At 36.0% G+C, this 20668-nt stretch overlaps 3 protein-coding genes and 1 non-coding gene across 6 annotated transcripts; 1 reads left to right on the top strand and 3 right to left on the bottom strand.

The window, feature by feature from the left end:
• Window positions 1–215: 215 nt before the first annotated feature.
• On the bottom strand, window positions 216–287 carry TRNAE-UUC (transfer RNA glutamic acid (anticodon UUC)). The gene has a single exon. It is a non-coding gene; the product is annotated as a tRNA-Glu (tRNA).
• An 829-nt stretch (window positions 288–1116) lies between these two features.
• Window positions 1117–2028, bottom strand: LOC145589269 (RNA polymerase II C-terminal domain phosphatase-like 4). The gene has a single exon (XM_081645797.1). The coding sequence runs from the start codon at window positions 2026–2028 to the stop codon at window positions 1117–1119; it is 912 nt and encodes a 303-aa protein (XP_081501923.1).
• An 830-nt stretch (window positions 2029–2858) lies between these two features.
• Window positions 2859–6136, top strand: LOC145590138 (uncharacterized). The gene is made up of 10 exons (XM_081646883.1): window positions 2859–3156; window positions 3376–3440; window positions 3540–3601; window positions 3724–4767; window positions 4871–4922; window positions 5018–5155; window positions 5244–5327; window positions 5413–5463; window positions 5580–5692; window positions 5786–6136. The coding sequence occupies exons 1-10, from the start codon at window positions 3006–3008 to the stop codon at window positions 6000–6002; spliced, it is 1977 nt and encodes a 658-aa protein (XP_081503009.1). The 5' UTR covers window positions 2859–3005; the 3' UTR covers window positions 6003–6136.
• Window positions 5843–20668, bottom strand: LOC145590139 (proline iminopeptidase-like). Of its 3 annotated transcripts, XM_081646886.1 has the most exons (12): window positions 20302–20510; window positions 19952–20157; window positions 10854–10952; window positions 10655–10765; window positions 10517–10579; window positions 10322–10415; window positions 8519–8616; window positions 8077–8178; window positions 7726–7839; window positions 7280–7354; window positions 6484–6583; window positions 5843–5983 (listed from the first exon to the last, which is right to left on the bottom strand). In XM_081646886.1, exons 1-11 carry the CDS (start codon window positions 20441–20443, stop codon window positions 6485–6487), a joined length of 1203 nt encoding a protein of 400 aa, XP_081503012.1. In that variant the 5' UTR covers window positions 20444–20510; the 3' UTR covers window positions 5843–5983; window position 6484. The 3 variants fall into 3 exon arrangements, with proteins under 3 accessions (XP_081503012.1, XP_081503013.1, XP_081503011.1); XM_081646887.1 differs by lacking the exons at window positions 5843–5983; window positions 20302–20510 and adding an exon at window positions 20529–20668 and having other exon boundaries at window positions 6286–6583; XM_081646885.1 differs by lacking the exon at window positions 5843–5983 and having other exon boundaries at window positions 6286–6583.

Raw genomic sequence — 20668 nt, 5'->3', positions numbered from 1 at the left:
TTGTTTAAAATCATTTTTACCTTCTTAACATAGCATTGAAAAGACAAAATTCTCAAACTCACATAAAAATAGAGACTAAATATATCATCAAAAGTTAATTATATGAGGGGAAATTAAATAATTAGCCACTTAAACGTATAATTGTTCCCACAAAAACAAATGTTATTTTGTGTAAAGTACAGACTTTTAAGCACTTGTCAGGATAGGCAAAAAAGTTCCGATGCCGGGAATCGAACCCGGGTCTCCTGGGTGAAAGCCAGATATCCTAACCGCTGGACGACATCGGATTTGTTGATAAAAGTTGTCCTATAAAACAATAAGTCCAAATATTAAGTTATATAAACTGCATTTCTTTTCATTATTATATTATAAGCCCATTTGGACAATTTAATAAAAAAAAATAGGTCTAAAAAAATGTAAAAGTATCTAGCTAAGCCCATTCTGTCATAATTACCTCTCTATAATATTCTTGCTTTAGAATTTATTTATCAAAAGTGTAGGAAATTAAATTAATTGAATTAAATTTTGAGTGATTGATCAACCAAATGTAGAAAGTATCATGGTTAGACTAGGAATTGGCGACAAATAAAAGTAGAAACATAACATAGGTAGTAACAAATTTTTGAAAGGAAATTTTTTTGTAGTATTGCAAACACTGTATATACTAGTAGACGTTGTAGTATTTGCGTAAATTGCATTTAATATTCCACTTTGAAAGGAGGGGTGGATGAGATTCGAACTCATGATCTTAATGTCACGTTAGCTCTTGATGCCATGTAGAATTTAGGAAGCTTAATGATTTTCATTGAGATTTTGAGAGCCTTAGGCGTAATAGCTAAGTATCTAGAGTATTAACAAGATAAAAGATATACACTAACTATGCTTATGAAAGACTAAAAGTCTAAAACTAACAGGTTAAGAATAAGTGATTAATACTAATCTATGTTGAACTAGTCAGAGTTAGTTATAGAAGATCTTTATCTTCCACAGTATTATTGTGACTTGTGAACTCAATGACTATTTTCTTATACACCATATTTCTAAAATTACTTTAAGAAAAATACAATGAAATACATTTGCAAAACCTAGATATTACCACATATAATCTTTTTCTCATTAAAAATAATCTTCATTACTCGTTCCAAACCACTGCTCGTCAAAAAATTCTTCAACTAAAGACTGAATCTTGATACTTTCAAGCACTTCCCTCACATCTTTACCATCATAATTTCTTCCTTCCTTTTCATAAAAAACATTATAAACCTTCTTTAGAACACCCAAAACCCTAGTAAGTTCTTGGTCATCTTCTAACAAATCTTCAACCCAGGGACTTTTTTTCTTGAAGAACTTATATGGCTTAATATTTATTAAATTTTTCTGATTTTCTTCACGCCAAACCTCTTCTAAATCATCCACAATCAAAACCACCCGTTCGGATGACAACAAAACATCAAGCCTCTTCCGTCGTCTCTGCTTAGCACAATCCTCCTTAGAAATCACATTTTCGAACTTAACCCTTTTTTGACACACATTCGATCTAAGCATTTTAGCCACCTCTTTCGCGTAGAATTCTTTTGCCATAGTGTAGATTGATAACTCGAACATAGTGCTAGCTTCTTCAAGGAATTTACGAACACCCGGCCTTAACTTAACCAATCTTTTCCCATCACAAATCTCGTGTACATCTTTGTAAGACGTTTTGATCTTTTCCTTATCCTCTAGGGTAAACTCTTTCGATTTGGTCTTTATCGAATGTATCAACGTGTTATCTAAGTCGAGTACTAAATTTAGCTTCTTGCGGTCTAGTAAGGTTTCGAAATTACAACCTCGTAGGCGTCGAATTGCATTTATGGTGAGGGAGAAATTGGGAGCGATGTAACGAAACGGTATAGTGATGGGATTGTTGCAATCTTCCTTGAGCCGTTTACAAAATGCGCATGTGTTATTGATGAATGCACCATGTTGGCATGGTTCGCCGTTATTATTGTTAATAATAATATTATCAATAGATAATACTACCTCACACATTTTCTTTAACTCTCTTGATCAAAGATATAAAAATTGCTCTAGAAATTGTTACGTTTATGAATGAATAAAGATTGTAGGAGCATGGAATTTATAGGTATTGTTAGGGTTGTTGAGTTTATAGTTCTCCAAGATTTATCAATAGTTTTTAGGTGAATCTTTTCCCAAGAATTATGATAAGTCGGTTAAAAAACAAGAAAGACCATTCTTTTGGATTGACTTTTTTTTAAAAGTTACACTTAAATGAAAACCTCAAACCAAATTTATATAAATATCAATAGTTCATCTTGTTTTAAAATAAAAATATCAATAGTTTATCTGACAAAATATACATAGAGCTTTTGAAGTGTGTGTGGCATGTACATAATCATAATTTTAAATCGTGTATAAATATAATTTTAGGTTAATTAATTAAGAATTTTAGATATGTGAAAAAAAAAAAAAAAAAAAAATCCAATATAAGACCAAGCATAATTATACGAACTTACGAAGTGAATAAATAAATTATGCTTATCTTTTAATCGTTCAACATAATTTTACACCTGTACAATTAAGCCAGAAAAAATGGTCTTTATGTAACAATTTATCAGACCCAATAAAAGCCCATTTAAAAGACGGGGCCCAATATTATATTGAAGAAGTCCATTCTGCTGTACAGCCCAAAACCATTAACGTTAAGTCTTTTAAATTTTGTAAATTACCGAAAATACCCCTTTTAAGACCAAAAAAAAAAAAAGGAAAAAGGTTTGAGTAAATGATAAGCTGCTCCAACGGCTAGTTTTCCAGCAGTCAGATCTGTTGTTCTTCTTTTGTTCAGGTTGTTTGTTCAAAACATTACATTCTTCTTTCTAATCTTACACTATTCTCCTGCTTTCTCTCTCATTAATTCCTCTTATACGATCAATCGCGCTTCACTCGAAAACTAATACAGTATATTCTTAGAGTTTGTTGAGATTAATTGATAAGCTAATAAACAAAAAATGGGAGAAAAATTTCAGCTGACATCATCCATGGAAAGAGAAGCTGAGGTAGAAGAGTTTTATGAAGAAATCGAAGCTCCGAAGTTCGTTGATTTTACACTTCCAAATCACTTCTCCCCTGATGATTGCTTTTGGTTCTGTTCTCGAGTTGGTTTGTTCTATTTCTCCTCAATTCCACCCTTTTTCAGAATTTAAATTTTTTTATGCTCAAAATTTAGAACTGTTACTAATTTATTTATGAATATGAGCTGATTTAGTCTACTAGAGTACAAATTATTGTTTTATGCACTATGTTATGATTGAATATGAATGAATGTAAATTGAGGTCTTCAAAAGTTTTATGAGCCCTATGTATGTATTTGTGTTCCAGGGTGTGACCAACAACATATGCAGGAGATGGATTCCGAAGCCATTTACAAGAATTTTGTGCTTCGGGTTAGATTTCTATGTCGAAATCTTGATGCTTGAGACAGATTAATTTTTTTTGATGAATGGGGTGACATTAGCTTAGTTACTATCATCTGATCTTTGTAGGTAATGGCTGCAAGGAGTCCTAATGTACGATTTCGACGAGCCTTAAGCCGAAAACCTCCAAGGTAACCTACCTAAGTAACATTATTCCGAAATTGAATAATAATCTTAATAAGATTTCAATCTTATTATGAACATAGCAAGTGAAATTCTATATTAAGCAACATTTTTCCTGTGTTTTGTTTAGTGAAAGTAAGAAATGCCCGTTTTCGGCACCTCCAAAGTCTTCGAAATCTAGGCTGCAAAGATTAGGATTAGTTTATTGTTCAATCTCTAAAAGGCTTTTTAATGAAGAGAAAGGAAAGACGAAGGTGGCCGTTGCAAATGTAAAGCCTGCTTCAACTCCTAAAGCTAGAGTGAAGAATGTTGCTGCTAAGTATATGACTTCTCCTAGGATGAAAAAGGGGAGTTCTCCTAAGCCTAATGCCTTCCGAAGTGTACGAAACCCGATGAAAACAAGCATTTCGTTACCAAAGAGTAAGGTTGTTTCTAAGGCTTTGGTGTTCAACTCACCTAAGAAAGCTATAAAGATGAAGGCGTCGGAGGAGCTGGATACCCCTATAAGTAAGTTGTGTGCAGGGGTGAAGAGGCTTGAGATTAATAGCCAAAAGAAGGGTAATGTTACTCGTAAACCGTCCAAGGATTGTACGAGTGAAAAGAAGTTGCCCTTGGATCGTTCGAGAAAGGTACTGGGTTCCTCCAAGGTGAAGACACGGGAGGTTGATTCCAAACTCCCAATAAGTGTCCAGAGCAAGGCCAAGGCGAATAAGAGGAAGCATGCTGGTGCTGCTCAACTACAAGTTGAAAAGGGTGGAAATGAATCTAGTGATATGGAAATTGATGACAAGTCGAGGTGTGGCTCTTTGGACTTGGGATCAGCAACGGTAAAGCCGAAGGCTGAAGATCATAGCAGCTCCCAAGAAGAAAGGACATTAACCTCGGATAGGCCTATGACAGGTGAAAGTTCAGGGGCAGTATCTTTGAACACTCAGAAGACTGATATTCAGTCAGGTCCAGTTTCAGATGACAAAGATTCAGCAGGTCCAGTTTCAGATGACAAAGATTCAGCAGAAGAGAACACTGAGGCAATTCAAGCTCCGAAAGCAGATGAACAAAACCAAGAGAAGGACAATACAATTACAGATGATCTTGAAAATCAGAATCCAGGAGTAGTCAGTAAACTCGAAGACAACGATGACAAAGAGAATGCTTTGACTTCTGCTGATATCAGGTTTGTGCTACCATCATGGTTTTGTCATTTGTCAATCCACTTATGGAGATAAAAAGATTTCTAACACTTAAATCTTCAACCATTTTTGTGATGAAAATTCCAGGAACTTGAACAGCAACAATCTCAGCAAACACGATGCACCTGTAAAGCCCAAGGTGATCATCACTTTTCCAAACCCAATAACTTTTCCATTGTATCATGGGGTATATGTGTGTTGATCTCTAACATAAGTTGTTGCTCATGATTATAGGTCAAAACAAAGCAAAACCCTCAAAAACTGGACAAAAATTCGAAAGAAAACTGTCCTGCAGGAACTGTTGGTACACAGGGATTAAAGAACAAGAAACTCAAGCCAACAAACCCTAAGCCTTTTAGGCTAAGAACTGATGTGAGAACTAAACAATTCACAAAATTTCATTTATTTAAAATTTTCCTGTTGACCATTTTGATTATTCATTATTGCTTGCCTGTTACAGGAAAGAGGAATTCTGAAAGAGGCAACCCTAGAGAGAAAAGTTAATTCCCATGAAATTTCATCAACTACAAGTGAAAACTCACAGGTAAATGTTTCCACTCGTGTTAACGCACATTGAATTTTCTCATTAGACAGTATGGATTGGCGCTAACACTTCTTCCCATCATCAGGGAGTATCTGACAACAAAAAGAAAGGAGGCAAGAAAGATGAGGGCAAACTTGTAAGTCTTACCACCCTTCATTGCTATTGAATAGCCCAGATCTTGATGTTTTTTCAAAAGGTTATTCTCGCAGACATTATTTCTGATAAGAGTTTTCATGTACATTGGCCATTCAGAAACCAATCAAGAGCAGATACATGACATTAAAGGGACTAAAGCCAAAGTTGGAGAAGAGCTCTGGAGTTGCCAAATATCCTACCCTGCAGAAACATGATATTGGACCTCAGAGGTGAGAGCATAACACACAATTCTTTAACATTTCCCAGTCAAGTGTTTTATAATGCAGCACGAGAGTAAGAATATGAACGTAATTTTTCTGCAGGGAAATCGATTCTCATGTGAAATCTCAAGGACGCAGTGCAATTGTTATATCGAGACCAAAGGAATCAAGAAAACAGGGAAAGGAGGCTGTTGATCCAACAAATAAAGCTTCTGAAGCTCAGAAATCAGCAACAAAGGGGAAAAGGCCAGTAACTATCCCAAGAGAGCCAAATTTTCACAGTTTGCATAAACCCAAAAGCTGCACAAGAAACAAGTGAGGATTTGTCAAGTTTCTAGAGTGAACAATTCCTTTTTCTTTTTGGTGATTTGGTTCAATTAATTCATTGAATATCTTAATTGTATTAACAAAGTGTGTGCTAGTACTTCACAATTTTACATAAAAGAGTGTGTCTTCTTGGTTTTAATGGAAAGTAAGTGTTGTAACCATTATCCCGTTTGTTCTTCTCATGTGGTTGATTAAGTTTTTTTGGTTTGTGTTAAATCAAAGGAAAGTGGAAGGATGAAGCAGGAGTTGCTGTAATTTTCATATGAACAAAGTCCTCAGAACAAGTTAGCAATTACTTAAACATAAAATACGATTAATAAAATTACCACGTCTCAACTATTGAGATGTGAATGATATATATCTTGCACAACATCAAAACATGCACGTTATCCACATATCATTGAAAGCGTTGCGCAAAAATCCTAGAACTCTCTAATAAGTTTATTACTTGCATAGTCATGAATCATGATTACCCTATTTGCCTTGAAAATGCCTTTTAAGCCTCTCATTTGCAGCAACAAGTTCAGCAGATATTCCCGGTTCATTGGCTGAGTGACCCGCATTAAGGACCACCTGCCACAATTCAGATTATACCATTCAGATTGTCATTCAAAGTAACAGGAATCAGTCACCTCAAGATCTCATAAAAAGGCATATTGATGACACAAAAATAGATGTTTGTCTTTACAAATTACATATTATTTTACAAACAAGCAAGGAATATGAAAGATTTTGTATATATGCATTTTATTAGATCTTACCACGTCTCTGACTGCAATGAAAAGCAAGCAAAATATGGACTTAAAATATGCAAACTCTTAACTGGCTACAGACAGTATCATGAATCTAAGTCATACCCAAGGAAGAGCCCAAAACAACTACTACCGGCATATGGTATACAGAGGATCATACTGACCCTTACTTCCACCTAAATAATTAAATCTTAAAACGTAGCAAAATTCTTGAGTGTCCGGAAGCATACAAATTCAACAACTTTGATATAGCAAGGGGATATAAAAAAAACACTGATTTGTTTATTTTATAGAACAGAGATGAATCATGAATCTTTTACAGGGAGCTAAAATCAACAGTCCTAGTTTGATATATGGAAGACTAACACAGAGGAATGCTGGAACTTTCTTGACTGTGGGCAGGCAGACCTAAAAGATTTCACTGGCTATCATATAATTCCTTAGACTACAGCAGCAGAATAATGACTGGCACACATGACTACAGAACATTATGAAAACAAACACACATGTGCATTACCTTGAAGTCAGCTTCTGGCCAAGCTTTGTGGAGATCCCAAGCTGACATCATTGGGCAAACGACATCATATCTACCCTGTAAAAACAGCAATTGCACAGTATCAATTTCATGATCATTTTATTACTGAAAGGTCTTCCATTTCTCTATCTTACTTCTTCTTTAATGCATTAATCTATGTGAAACACGGTTCTATTCAGAAGGTTATATTTATTTATTGGTATAAATATTTGTTCAATTTATTTGACCAAATTAGTTCAAATAAATTCAGACCAAATAAGTTTTGCTGAAACGAACAAAAAATAGTGCTGACATGCTCACAAATAAGTTTTGCTATAGCAAAAATAAATTCAAATAATACTTGTATAAGTTAAGATAAGTTCAGATGATATAAGTTTAAAACAAAATCAGTCGAATAGAACAAAGCCTAAAGATGGGAGAACGTGTACCTGCACAATAGTACACTTAATGTGCCTTATTTTGTCAATGTTATCAAGCAGGAATGAATCAGAAGGAAAGAAGCCTTTATTCTTAAAATAATGATTCTCCACACGAGCAAATGCCTGAAAAAGAAAACCAATTAAAATAGCTATACCACACAATGCAAAACAGTCACTTTCCAAAGCCCAAAGGATATATATATATATATATTCACAAATTTTCCTTGAGGAATACAGACATCAGTAACAGACGTCTTCCTCAACCCCAAATGTACAAAAAGGAAAGCTAGAATAAGTTTATATGCTGACAAAGAAAAGCTAATACACTAAAGCTTTTAGGTACGACCATCACAAACTTACCAGTGAAAATTCATCATCATCCCCTCGCTTGATGTTATCTTCATTAGGAATAAGATGGGCTGTCATCATCTCCCATGTGGTCCATGCTTTTGCAGCAGCCAGCTTCATAAACCAAAAATAGAGATTGTTTTAGGTAAAAGATATCCACGAGCTACAGGAGAGAATAAATTGTTTGCCTGCCATGTTTTACTGTGTACAAAAACTACGGGAAGACCCAAAAACGTTAATCCCAATAAAAGTAAGATAAATTATTGAGTCCCTTAGACTTCCATCATGGAGATGTGTTCAAGAAGAACTTTCCACCCTCAATTTTTTTGCCCAAGTTAATACACCTTATCTTTAAAATGCATTACATTATAAGATTAAATTAAATAAACAAAACAAAAAGGCCCATAGCAAGTTACTACAAATAGGACCACATATCAACACAAGCGAACCTGACCTGTGTTTCCTTATCATCTGAATTTAACCTCTTGTGGTAAGCATCGACAAAACATCCCCTTTCTCTTTCAGGAATAAGATCTCTGAATTGTTCCCAAGCTGCATATGAAGGAGTGAGCTAACATTGAACAATTTGAAGTACCCAAGAAAATGACATTAACACATGATGCAAGAAATATGTAAAAAAAAAAAAAAAAAAAAAAGCTATCAGCAGAAACAATGATCCTGGAAAATGATTCTATGCATACAACAAGAAGTATGTTAAAAATCACAAATTTCTGGCTCCATAATAACTCACATTGCAAACGAAAAATCAGTTTGAAACCCATTAAATACCTGCAATAAAAGATGACAAGACAATTTCCATATTTCCAATAACAATGATACACCAAAGTATCAAGAAAAAAGCTGACATAATATTCAGCAATCAAGAGATTTAAGACAGTTATATTCTACTCCCTCTTTGACAGCATCAAAGAGGAATATGAAACAATGTCAGCACTCAGCAGTCCTCGAGGACATGAAATACTATATTTTACATACATTTGTTGGGGATCAACAGTTGGCAACAATTCATTTAACTGTGTTGGGCTATTTTTCCAAGGATTACAAGTAATACCCTAATGGAAAATCTACCTAGGAGAAAAACCATAAGAATGAGAACCAATATAGGTATACACTCATGCTATATTCCTTTTTAGCAGGATTTATTATATAAAAAATAAACAATTAAATAAAGAGTTTAAAATTGTAATAAACAAAAATACTGCTTTTCTTTTGTAGAGTCAAATAAGATATGTCATAAGTGTACTGCTTTTCTTAAAATGCTCTGGCTACTAAAATATGCTGAAGCACGATATCTGTCAAGGCTTCACAGAAAATTTTAACAAGAGAGAAGAGACCATTAAGAGGGACCAATTGTATTATTAAAGCTCCTAAAATGTCCTTGTATGAGACAGATCAATTTGTGATAAGCTTCTCAAGAATTTGAGATTTGCATTAAACTAGGTGTCAGTTACATTCACAGTGTCAGCATCTATGCAAGAGAAGAGCATTATGATATTGGACAAAAGTATTATCAAACAGAATTAGCTTAAGCATAGGGGCATCATGTAATATACCCCATCATTAGCTACTCTAAACTTTGAAGGGCCCAGAAAAATGTTCCAATGTAAAGGTCTTGATGCTATCCTAATGTCCACAAATGCTATTTTTGCATAGGCAGGTATACAAACAATATACTCTTCAATCACATAATCATATTCTGAATTTTGGAGAGCCCAGATCACTCTAATAGTTAGTCCATCTTTTTGTTCTTGAAGTACATGGGTACCCATTAATATTGGTATTATTACTCTCTAGGGGCTGTTTGGTTCATGAAACTGGAATGGGTTGGGATGCAATCTTATACCAGGGGGGTATGGTTTCTAAATCCCATACTAGTTTGAAGTAGTTTTATTTGTTGGAAAGATTCGACATTTCGTTAATGGAATGGATTGTGAATCTTAGGGGTGGGGTGGGTATGGGATTCCAAGGGGGTGAGGTCTTGGTATGAGGTACCATAGTTAAAAAGGCTAACCAAACAATACAATGTGGAATGGATTTTAACTTCACTCCAACCCATTCCAAAGGGTCCAACAAAACGACAAATAACGTAAGAAGTATGAAACAGGAATAGCAGTAACATCAGCGAGTATTATGGACCAATAAATCAGCAAAAACCAGTAAGGTAAAGGGTCAAGATAAGCCTCAAATAAGAACATGTGTAATCTACAGATAGTTAATGAAAATCGAAGGAATATACCATCAGGAAATATAGTAGCAGCACCACCTTCATAGAACCAATCAATCTCTTTTTTGCGTAAGAGAAAGATCCCCCTAAGGACCAGGCCAGTGACCTGACATAAGATCAGATGAATTGTCTCAATAATAATGGGTAAATTTTAAGCTCGTTAAAGAGTTGGACTCACTACAACTGGAAACTGGGTGTCAAGGAAACCTTGTCGGGATGAGTCTGACTGTATGCAAGAGCCAGAGTACTTCCCCATGAGCCACCAAAGACCTGCACAAGGGAAAAATACAACCATACATAGTTAGACCAAGAAATAGCAAATTTCAACCAAATAAGTAAACCAACCTGCCATTCAGGAACTTCCAAGTGCTCTCGAAGCTTTTCTATGTCTGCTATGAGATCCCATGTTGTATTTTCCTCCAAACAAGCATGAGGTGTGCTCTTGCCAGCACCTCTCTGAAAAGATATTAAAATGGCCATACTTACCAGAATACTTCTAAAGGTATAATATGACTAGTATCTCAAATCAAATTTAGCTGCTAACCTGATCAAAGAGGATAATTCTGTAAAATTCAGGATCAAAGAATTTTCTATTACTTGGAGAAGTCCCACCACCTGGACCACCATGAAGAAAGACAACTGGCTGCAAGAAGAGGTTCAAAATATGATGAATGCAAGAACTAAAGTTAAGCATGAACTGGATTTCATCAACTAATGTAACACAGATCCAAAAAACTCTTCTACTTTAAGGAATTTGTTGTGCTTACTGTATAAACACGTATCCTTAGCCATCATATTCTTATAAACTAGAGATTATATATTATGACAAGATAGACACTGGGATTGCACAGTATATTGAAGCTGAACCCTCAACATATATACATAAAGGGTTACATAGACCTTAATACGACCATGAGATGCCAAGTTGATTATATAAATAACCATCTCTACAGCTATTTACTACCAATGTAACCAAATTCCCAAAAAGCCACATAACCGAATTTAACTCATTCTTTGGACTTTATAGACCTATTGATGGGCCTTTGATGATTCCAAAACAACTTATATGACCTCGGACGAGACCCCATGCATCCACTTCAATTAAAAAAAAAAAAATCCAAAATTTGGCCAAAAGCGTCCAATAATTGGAAACATGTCAAGGAGCATCCCATAGACCCTAAGACACCTCGAGAGTCCAATTGGGTGGTAGAAACCGTCCATTTTCCCTTTAAATTGTCAATTTACCCGGTTACAACTTACGCCCCCTTCATTAATGCAAGTCCACCATGGGACTTTATCTAACCAATAGTTGGTCATATATGGTTCCAAGTAAAATTATATAACCCCTAGTTGCGTCCCTAACAATTCAGAGATTTTTCAACACCGGTCTCAAAACATCCAAAATTGGTCTGATTTCATGCACTATAGTTTTCATTTTTTTTACAATTTGGGACTTTTTCAGCCAGGGAAAAAAAGTGGTTAGAGTTCTTACCATGGACCCCACGATACCTTTGGAGGCCTGTTAAGTGGTTGGAACCATTCACTTTACCTTCAAACTGCCGGTTTAGCCATTTACACGCTCACCTCCCATAATTAACTCAAGCCACCACAAACCATTATATGACCCACCAGTGGTCATATATGGTTCCAAATAATATTATATGGCGCTGAGTTGCATCCCCTAAAACTCAGAGATTTTTCGACACCAGTCCCAAAACCACAAAAATTAGTCTGATTTCGTGTACTATAGTCTTCATTTTTTTTGACAATTTTATACTTTGTCAGACCCGGGAAAAAAAGTGGTTGGGGTTCTTTCCATAGACCCCATGACACCTCTGGAGGCCAATTACGTGGTTGGAAACAATTCACTTTACCTTCAAACTGCCATTTTAGCCATTTACGCACTCGCCTCTCATAATTAACTCAAGGCCACCACAAACCATTATATGACCGACCAGTGGTCATATATGGTTCCAAATAATATTATATGATCCCGAGTTGCATCCCCTACAATTCAGAGATTTTTCGACACTTGTCCCAAAACCTCTAAAATTGGTCCGATTTCGTATACTATAGTCTTCATTTTTTGACAATTTTCGACTTTTTTAAAACCGGGAAAAAAAGTGGTAAGGGTTCATCCTATGTACACCACGACACCTCGGGAGGCCATTTATGTAGTTGGAACCATTTACTTCACCTTCAAACTACCATTTTAGCCATTTACACGCTCGCATCCTATAATTATGTTAAGGCCATCACAAACCTTTATATGACCGACTAGTGGTCATATATGGTTTCAAATAATATTATATGACCCCGAGTTGCATCCCCTACAATTTAGAGATTTTTCGACACTGATCCCAAAACCTCAAAAATTGGTTTGATTTCGTGTACTATACTCTTCATTTTTTTATTTTTTATTTTTTTTTTTTACAATTTTGGACTTTTTTTGGACACGGGAAAAAAAGTGGTTGGGGTTCTTCCCATAGGCCCCACGACACCTCCGAAGGCCATTTAGGTGGTTGGAACCATTCACTTTACCTTAAGACTACCATTCTAGCCATTTACGCGCTCGTCTCCCTTAATTAACTCAAGGCCATCACAAACCTTTATATAATCCACTAGTGGTCATATATGGTTTCAAATAATATAAAATGACCTCGAGTTGCATTCCTAACAATTTAGAGAATTTTTGACACCAAACCCAAAATCTCCAAACGTTATCAATTTCGTATACTAGTCTTCATTTTTTGACAATTTTGGATTTTTGGATCCGGGAAAAAAGTGGTTTGGGATCTTCTTCTGGACCCCACTACACCTCGGGAGGCCATTTAGGTGGTTGGAACCATTCAATTTACCAATCCGTCATTTTAGTCATTTACGAGCTTGCATCCCATAATTAACTCAAGACCACAATAGACTTTTATATAACCAACTAGTAGTTATGTATCGCTTCAAATAATACTAAATGACCCCGAGTTGCATCCCTTACGTTTCAGAGATTAATCGACACCGGTCCTAAAACCACCAAAATTGGTCCAATTTCGTGTATTAGTCTTCATTTTTTGACGATTTTGGACTTTTTCAGACCCGGGAAAAAAAGGTTAAGGATCTTCCCATAAACCCCACGACACCTCGGGAGGCCATTTAGGTGGTTGGAACCATTCACTTTACCTTCAAATTACCATTTTAGCTACTTATGCGCTCGCTTCTCATAATTATGTTAAGGCCACCACAAACCTTTATATGACCAACTAGTGGTCATATATGGCACCAAATAATATTATATGACCCCGAGTTGCATCCCCTACAATTCAAAGATTTTTCGACACTGGTCCCAAAACCTGTAGAATTGGTCCGATTTCGTATACTATAGTCTTCATTTTTTTACAATTTTGGACTATTTTCGACCCGGGATAAAAAGTGGTTGGAGTTCTTCCCATGGACCCTGCGATACCTCGGGAGGCCATTTAGGTAGTTGGAACCATTCACTTTACCTTCAAACTACCATTATAGTCATTTGAGCGCTCGCCTCCCTTAATTAACTTTAAGGCCATCACAAACCTTTATATGACCGACTAGTGGCCATATATAGTTTCTAATAATATTATATGACCCCTAGTTACATTCCCAACAATTCAAAGAATTTCGACACCAGTCCAAAAAATCTCCGAACTTGGTTTCAATTTTGTGTATAGTAGTCTTCGTTTTCACAATTTTGGATTTTTCGGATCGAGGAAAAAGGTGGTTGGGGATTTAACTTTGGGAGACCATTTGGGTGATTGGAACCATTCAATTAAACCTTCAAACTGTCATTTTAGCCATTTATGCGCTTGCCTCCTATAATTAACTCAAAGCCACCATAGACCTTTATATGACCGACTAGTTATTATACTAGTTATTATACTAGTTATTTGTAACAAAGGGGGTCTACGCGGACTCCTAGGCAAAAGTTTTAAATCATAATTATTGAAAAAATAAGGGTATGTGGTTAAGTATTAATCCTACCTAAAAAAAACAATTAAACTAAAAAGAATAACCACTGAAACCTAGAACCACCACCTAAAACCACTAGAACCACCAAACCCAGAACCCAAGACCACCACCAAAACCACCGAAACCTAACCACAAACCTAGCCAAAACCACCACGAACCAAAACCCAACGAACCACCACCATGAAGAACCACCACGAACCAAAACCCAAAACTACCACGAACCAAAATCACCGAAAACCACCACGAATCAAACCCAAACAAAAGCACCAAAAACCCTCGAAACTGTTCGACTATCACCAAGAACCACTGAAACCCTTCGACGAACCACCAAAACCACCAAGAACAACGAACCACCCCCCCCCCTCGATAACCAATTACCCACCCACGAACCACCCCCACAAAATTTGCAAATCCACCCAAAAGCCACAAAATCCAACCACGAATCAAGCAAACCAGCCACAAATTGCCAGATACTAGAAGGATGTGTAGATTAATTTAGAGTATTGGAGATTAATTTCATGTTTGTTTTCTTAATAAGCATTGGTTAAGGTGTGGCTAATTAAGAAAGACAAAGGATTAGAGCAAGAACAAAAGTTAGTTATTTACGATCGGGCACCATACTTTTTGACTCGAGTATAATTGATATAATTGATGATTATTATCAATTGTTGCAACCCGATGAGACACCATCTTGGATAAGTATGATTTGATGGTTATAGTCAAATCATTACAATTTAGATAAGTGTTGCTTATAACGGTTTGTTAATGACGGTTGATTGTCAAAAGTCACTTGCTTCTCAATATATACTTAATTAGTATATGATGAAAGTATGATATATATATATCATTATTCTTTTGCATGTTTTCTTAACTTTCATTATTACAAAAACAAAAACCACTTGCTTACTTTGTGATTGCTTTTATACTACTTGTAATTGCAATTGTCTTCATTGTATCTCCAAAGTAATTTCGTGATACCCGGTTGTAGTATAGGGTCGAAATATTACTTTTGGGAAAATGATATTGTTCACGCCTCGAAGGTTTTCGATTGTTGTTAATTTCTTTCATCTTTGTGACCCTTGTTTTAGTAAAATCCCGAACAGGATGGATTGGAATTTGAAGAGAGATGAAGAACATGAATTGAGAGATGAAGGAGGAGAGAGAAAGATAAAGGGGAGATGAATTGAGATTAATCTGATTATTAGGGTGGGAAGGGATAGATAATTAATTTATATTAAGGTTATAAAGTTTTGTAATTATGCGTAGTATTGTGTACTAATAATTTTTAAGTGAGGGTATTTTGGACATTTTGACAGAAAAAAGTTACTAAAATAGAAAATAAATAAATTTGTTGCAAATAATAGTTAGCACCCTTTTTTGATAAATGTTGCAAATAACAGTTAATGATGGTAGTATATTGCTTCAAATAATACTAAATGACCCCGAATGGCCTCCCTTACATTTTTGAGATTTTTGGACACTTCAAAATCGGTCCGATTTCGTGTACTATATAGTCTTCATTTTTTTGACAATTTTGAAATTTATAAGATCCGGGAAAAAAGTGGTTGGGGTTCTTCCCTTAGACCCCACGCTACCTCAAGAGGCCATTTAGGTGGTTGGAACCATCCACTTTACCTTCAAACAGCCATTTAAGTCAGTTACGCGCTCGCCTGTCATAATTAACTCAAGGCCACCACAAACCATTATATAATAGACCAATGGTCAAATATGGTTCCAAATAATATTATATGACCCCAAGTTGCATCCCATACGTCCCAAAACCTTTAAATTGGTCCAATTTCGTATATTATAGTCTTCATTTTGTTAAAATTTTGGACTATTTTGAACCCGGGATAAAAAGTGTTTGGAAATCTTCCCATGGACCCCACAATACCTCGGGAGGCCATTTAGGTGGTTGGAACCATTCACTTTACCTTCAAACTACCATTATAGCCATTTACGTGCTCGCCTCCCTTAATTAACTTAAGGCCATCACCAACCTTTATATGATCGACTAGTGGCCATATATGGCTTTAAATGATATTATATGACCCCGAGTTGCATTCCAACAACTTAGAGAAGTTTCGATACTGATCCCAAAAACTCCAAACTTGGTTCGATTTCATGTACTATAGTCTTCATTTTTTTGACAATTTTGTATTTTTCGGATCCGGGAAAAAAGTAGTTGGAGATCTTCCTCTGGACCCCACAACTTCTCGGGAGGCCATTTAGGTGGTTGAAAACATTCAATTTACCTTCAAATTGTCATTTTAGCCATTTATGCACTTACCTCCTGTAATTAACTCAAGGCCACCATAGACCTTTATATAACCGACTAATTAATATATATCGCTTCAAATAATACTATATGACCCCGAGTGGCATCCCTTACATTTTTGAGATTTTTGGACACCGGTCCCAAAACCTCCGAAATTGGTCCGATTTTGTGTCGTATAGTCATCATTTTTTAACAATTTTGGACTTTTTAAGATCCGGGAAAAAAAAAAAGTGGTTTGGGTTCTTCCTATAGACCCCACGACACCTCGGGAGGCCATTAAGGTGGTTGGAACCATTCACTTTACCTTCAAAATGCCATTTAAGCCATTTACGCGCTCGTCTCTCATAATTAGCTAAAGGCCACCAAAAACCATTATATGATCGACCAGTGGTTAATATGGTTCCAAATAATATTATATGACGCAGAGTTGCGTCCACTACAATTCAGAGATTTTTCGACACTGGTCCAAAACCTTTAAAATTGGACCAATTTCGTATACTATAGTCTTCAATTTTTGACAATATTGGACAATTTGGGAAAAAAAGTGGTTGGAGTTCTTCCCATGGACCCCACGACACCTTGGGAGGCCATTTAGGTGGTAGAAACCATTCACTTTACCATCAAACTACCATTCTAGCCATTTACGCGCTCGCCTCCTTAATAAACTCAAGTCAAGGCCATCACAAACCTTTATATGACCGACTAGTGGTCATATATGATTTCAAATACTATTATATGACCCCGAGATGCATTCCCAACAATTTAGAGAATTTTCGACACCGTCCCAAACTTTCCAAACTTGGTTCGATTTCGCGTACTATAGTCTTCATTTTTCTGACAATTTTGGATTTTTGGATTTGGGAAAAAAGTGGTTAGGGATCTTCCTTTCGACACCACGACACCTCAAGAGGCCATTTAAGTGGTTGGAACCATTCAATTTACCTTCAAACCGTCATTTTAGCCATTTACGCGCTTGCCTCTCATAATTAACTCAAGGCCACAATAGACCTTTATATGACCGACTAGTGGTTATATATCGCTTCAAATAATATTATACGACCTCGAGTTGCATCCCTTACGTTTCAGAGATTTTTCAACACTTTCCCAAAACTTCCAAAATTTATCCAATTTCATGTAACTATAGTCTTCATTTTTTAACAATTTGGACTTTTTAAGACTTGGGAAAAAAAGTGGTTGGGGATTTTCCAATAGACCCCACGACACCTCGGGAGGCCATTTAGGTGGTTGGAACCATTTAATTTACCTTCAAATTGCCATTTTAGCCATTTACGTCCTCGCCTCTCATAATTAACTCAAGGCCACCACAAATCATTATATAACTGACTAGTGGACATATACAGTTCCAAATAATATTATATGACCCCGAGTTGCATCCCCTACAATTAAGAGATTTCTCGACACTGGTCCCAAAACCTCTAAAATTGGTCTGATTTCTTATACTAGTGTTCATTTTTTTTTACAATTTTGGACTTTTTAAAACCGGGAAAAAGTGGTTGAGGTTCTTCCCATGGACTGCATAATACCTCGGGAGGCCATTAAGGTAGTTGGAACCATTCACTTTACCTTCAAACTGCCATTTTAGCCATTTACACGCTCGTATCCCATAATTAAGTCAAGGCTACCATAAACCTTTATATGACCGACTACTGGTCATATATGGTTCCAAATAATATAATGAACCAAGTTGCATCCCCTACAATTTAGAGTTTTTTGACACCGATCCCAAAACCTCTAAAATTGGTTCGATTTTGTGTACAATAGTCTTCATTTTTATTTTGTTTACAATTTTAGACTTTTTTGGAACTAGGGAAAAAAGTGGTTGGAGTTCTTTCCATGGACCCCACAACACCTGGAGGCTATTTAGGTGGTTGAAATTATTCACTTTACCAACAAATTGCCATTTACGCACTCATCTCCCTTAATTAACTTAAGGCCATCACAAACCTTTATATGACCAACTAGTGGTCATATATGGTTTCAACTAATATTATATGACCCCGAGTTGCATTCCTAACAATTTAGAGAACTTTCGACACCGGTCCCAAAATCTCCAAACTTGGTTCGATTTCATGTACTACAGTCTTTATTTTTTTGACAATTTTGGATTTTTCGGATCCAGGAAAAAAGTGGTTGGGGATCTTCCTCCGGACCCCACGACTCCTCGGGAGGCCATTAAGGTGGTTGGAACCATTCAATTTACCTTCAAACCGTCATTTTGGCCATTTACGCGCTTGCCTCCCATAACTAACTCAAGGCCACCATAGACGTTTATATGACCGACTAGTGGTTATATATCGCTTCAAATAATATTATATGACCCAGAGTTGCATCCCTTACGTTTCAGGAATTTTTCGACACCGGTCCCAAAACCTTCAAAATTGGTCCGATTTCGTGTATTGTAGTCTTCATTTTTTTCACAATTTTGAACTTTTTCAGACCCGGGAAAAAAAGTGGTTAGGGTTCATCCCATAGACCCCATGACACCTCAAAAGGCCATTTAGGTGGTTCTAACAATTCACTTTACCTTCACACCGTCATTATAGCCAAATCACTCGCCTCCCTGAACTTCCTAGAGTTTCCACCCATCTGACCATCCACTATACCCACTAACGTAAAGTCTATAGCATCACTCTCATGCACATCTGATTTGTCATTCAGTCACTCTTTACATGCCACACTACTCATTTCTTACAAAAAAATTCATATAGTAGTGTGGCATGTAAAGAGTCGAAAGTTAACTATTTTTAGCTCAACCTATCAGAAGAATATCCCCACCAACCTCTTAAGATAACTTAACTCATTTCTTCAGAATTTTTTCTTAAATGAAAATATGTTCACTGATGACTGTCTAACCCTAAGTTGAATCATGGTTCGAATAGCATCAAGTAAGCTTAGTATTCCCAAACAATGGATTGGACATTGGAGGTTGCAATTGGTGTGGCACAAACACTAGCAATGTTTATGTTCATGTGTGTGAGATTGATCGATCACAGATGCTAACATATACTTCCCACAAACACTGCACATGTGTGTGAGATTGATCGATCACAGATGCTAACATATACTTCCCACAAACACTGCACATGTGTGTGAGATTGATCAATCACAGATACTAACATATACTTCCCACAAACACTGCACATGTGTGTGAGATTGATCGACCACGGATACTAACATATACTTCTCACAAACACTGCACAAGGAGCTAACAACACCACTATGTCCACTTACAATAAAATGCACATTAAGAAGAAACACAAAGCAGCAACCTTTACCCTTAAATTGCATAATTAAACACCAAAATGAGCAGATTATCAACTAATTAGCATCAATAGTTATCAACTCACATGCCCATTTGGATTCCCAGATTGCTCCCAATAAATGGTGTGAATATTTGAAACCTTCAAGAACCCAGAACTATAAGGCTCAATTGGAGGATACAGATTCCTATTCACTTCACATGAATCTTCTTCCTTGCTCTCCAACGCCATGATTAACTGTTGCTCAATGCTAGGAACACAATTTCTCACTTGCAATCTTAGCTTTCTTCGTTCTACAACCAAATAAACATAAAAAATAAAACTAAAACAATTAAATCATGAAATTTTTCACATACCCAATTCAATTAGGAACAAATTACAAGTACCCAGATCAAAATTAACAATCAAAAAGTGAAATTGAAGACAGAAAAGAAGACCTGATGAACAAAATCGATGTTGGGTTGAGATAGAAAAGATGGGTAAAGGAGAAAAAGAAACAAGAGGATGAATTGAAGTGGGAGGCAAACTTTTCAAGAAAAGACTGAACTTTGTTCCTAACATCATCGTTATTATCATCATCTAATACTAGAATTTCACAATCAAGTGATATGCCATGGTAAATATTCAATCAAATTACAGACATTTGCTAGAAAACAGAAATTACCTTAAGCAATGGAGTGTAACAATAATTCGTCTTGCTCGGATTGTAAATCTTCCTTTTGTTTTTTTGTCCCATTACTTTTGGAGTTTATACACAAAATAAATCATTTTTCTCCTTTTTGGTGACTCTTAGATTGGTACGAG

This window comes from Chenopodium album, chromosome 17 (assembly GCF_948465745.1).
Source record: "Chenopodium album chromosome 17, dcCheAlbu1.1, whole genome shotgun sequence".
Taxonomy (NCBI): domain Eukaryota; kingdom Viridiplantae; phylum Streptophyta; class Magnoliopsida; order Caryophyllales; family Amaranthaceae; genus Chenopodium; species Chenopodium album.
The sequence above is the reverse complement of the archived record's forward strand: the minus strand, read 5'-3'. Positions and strand labels throughout refer to the sequence as shown.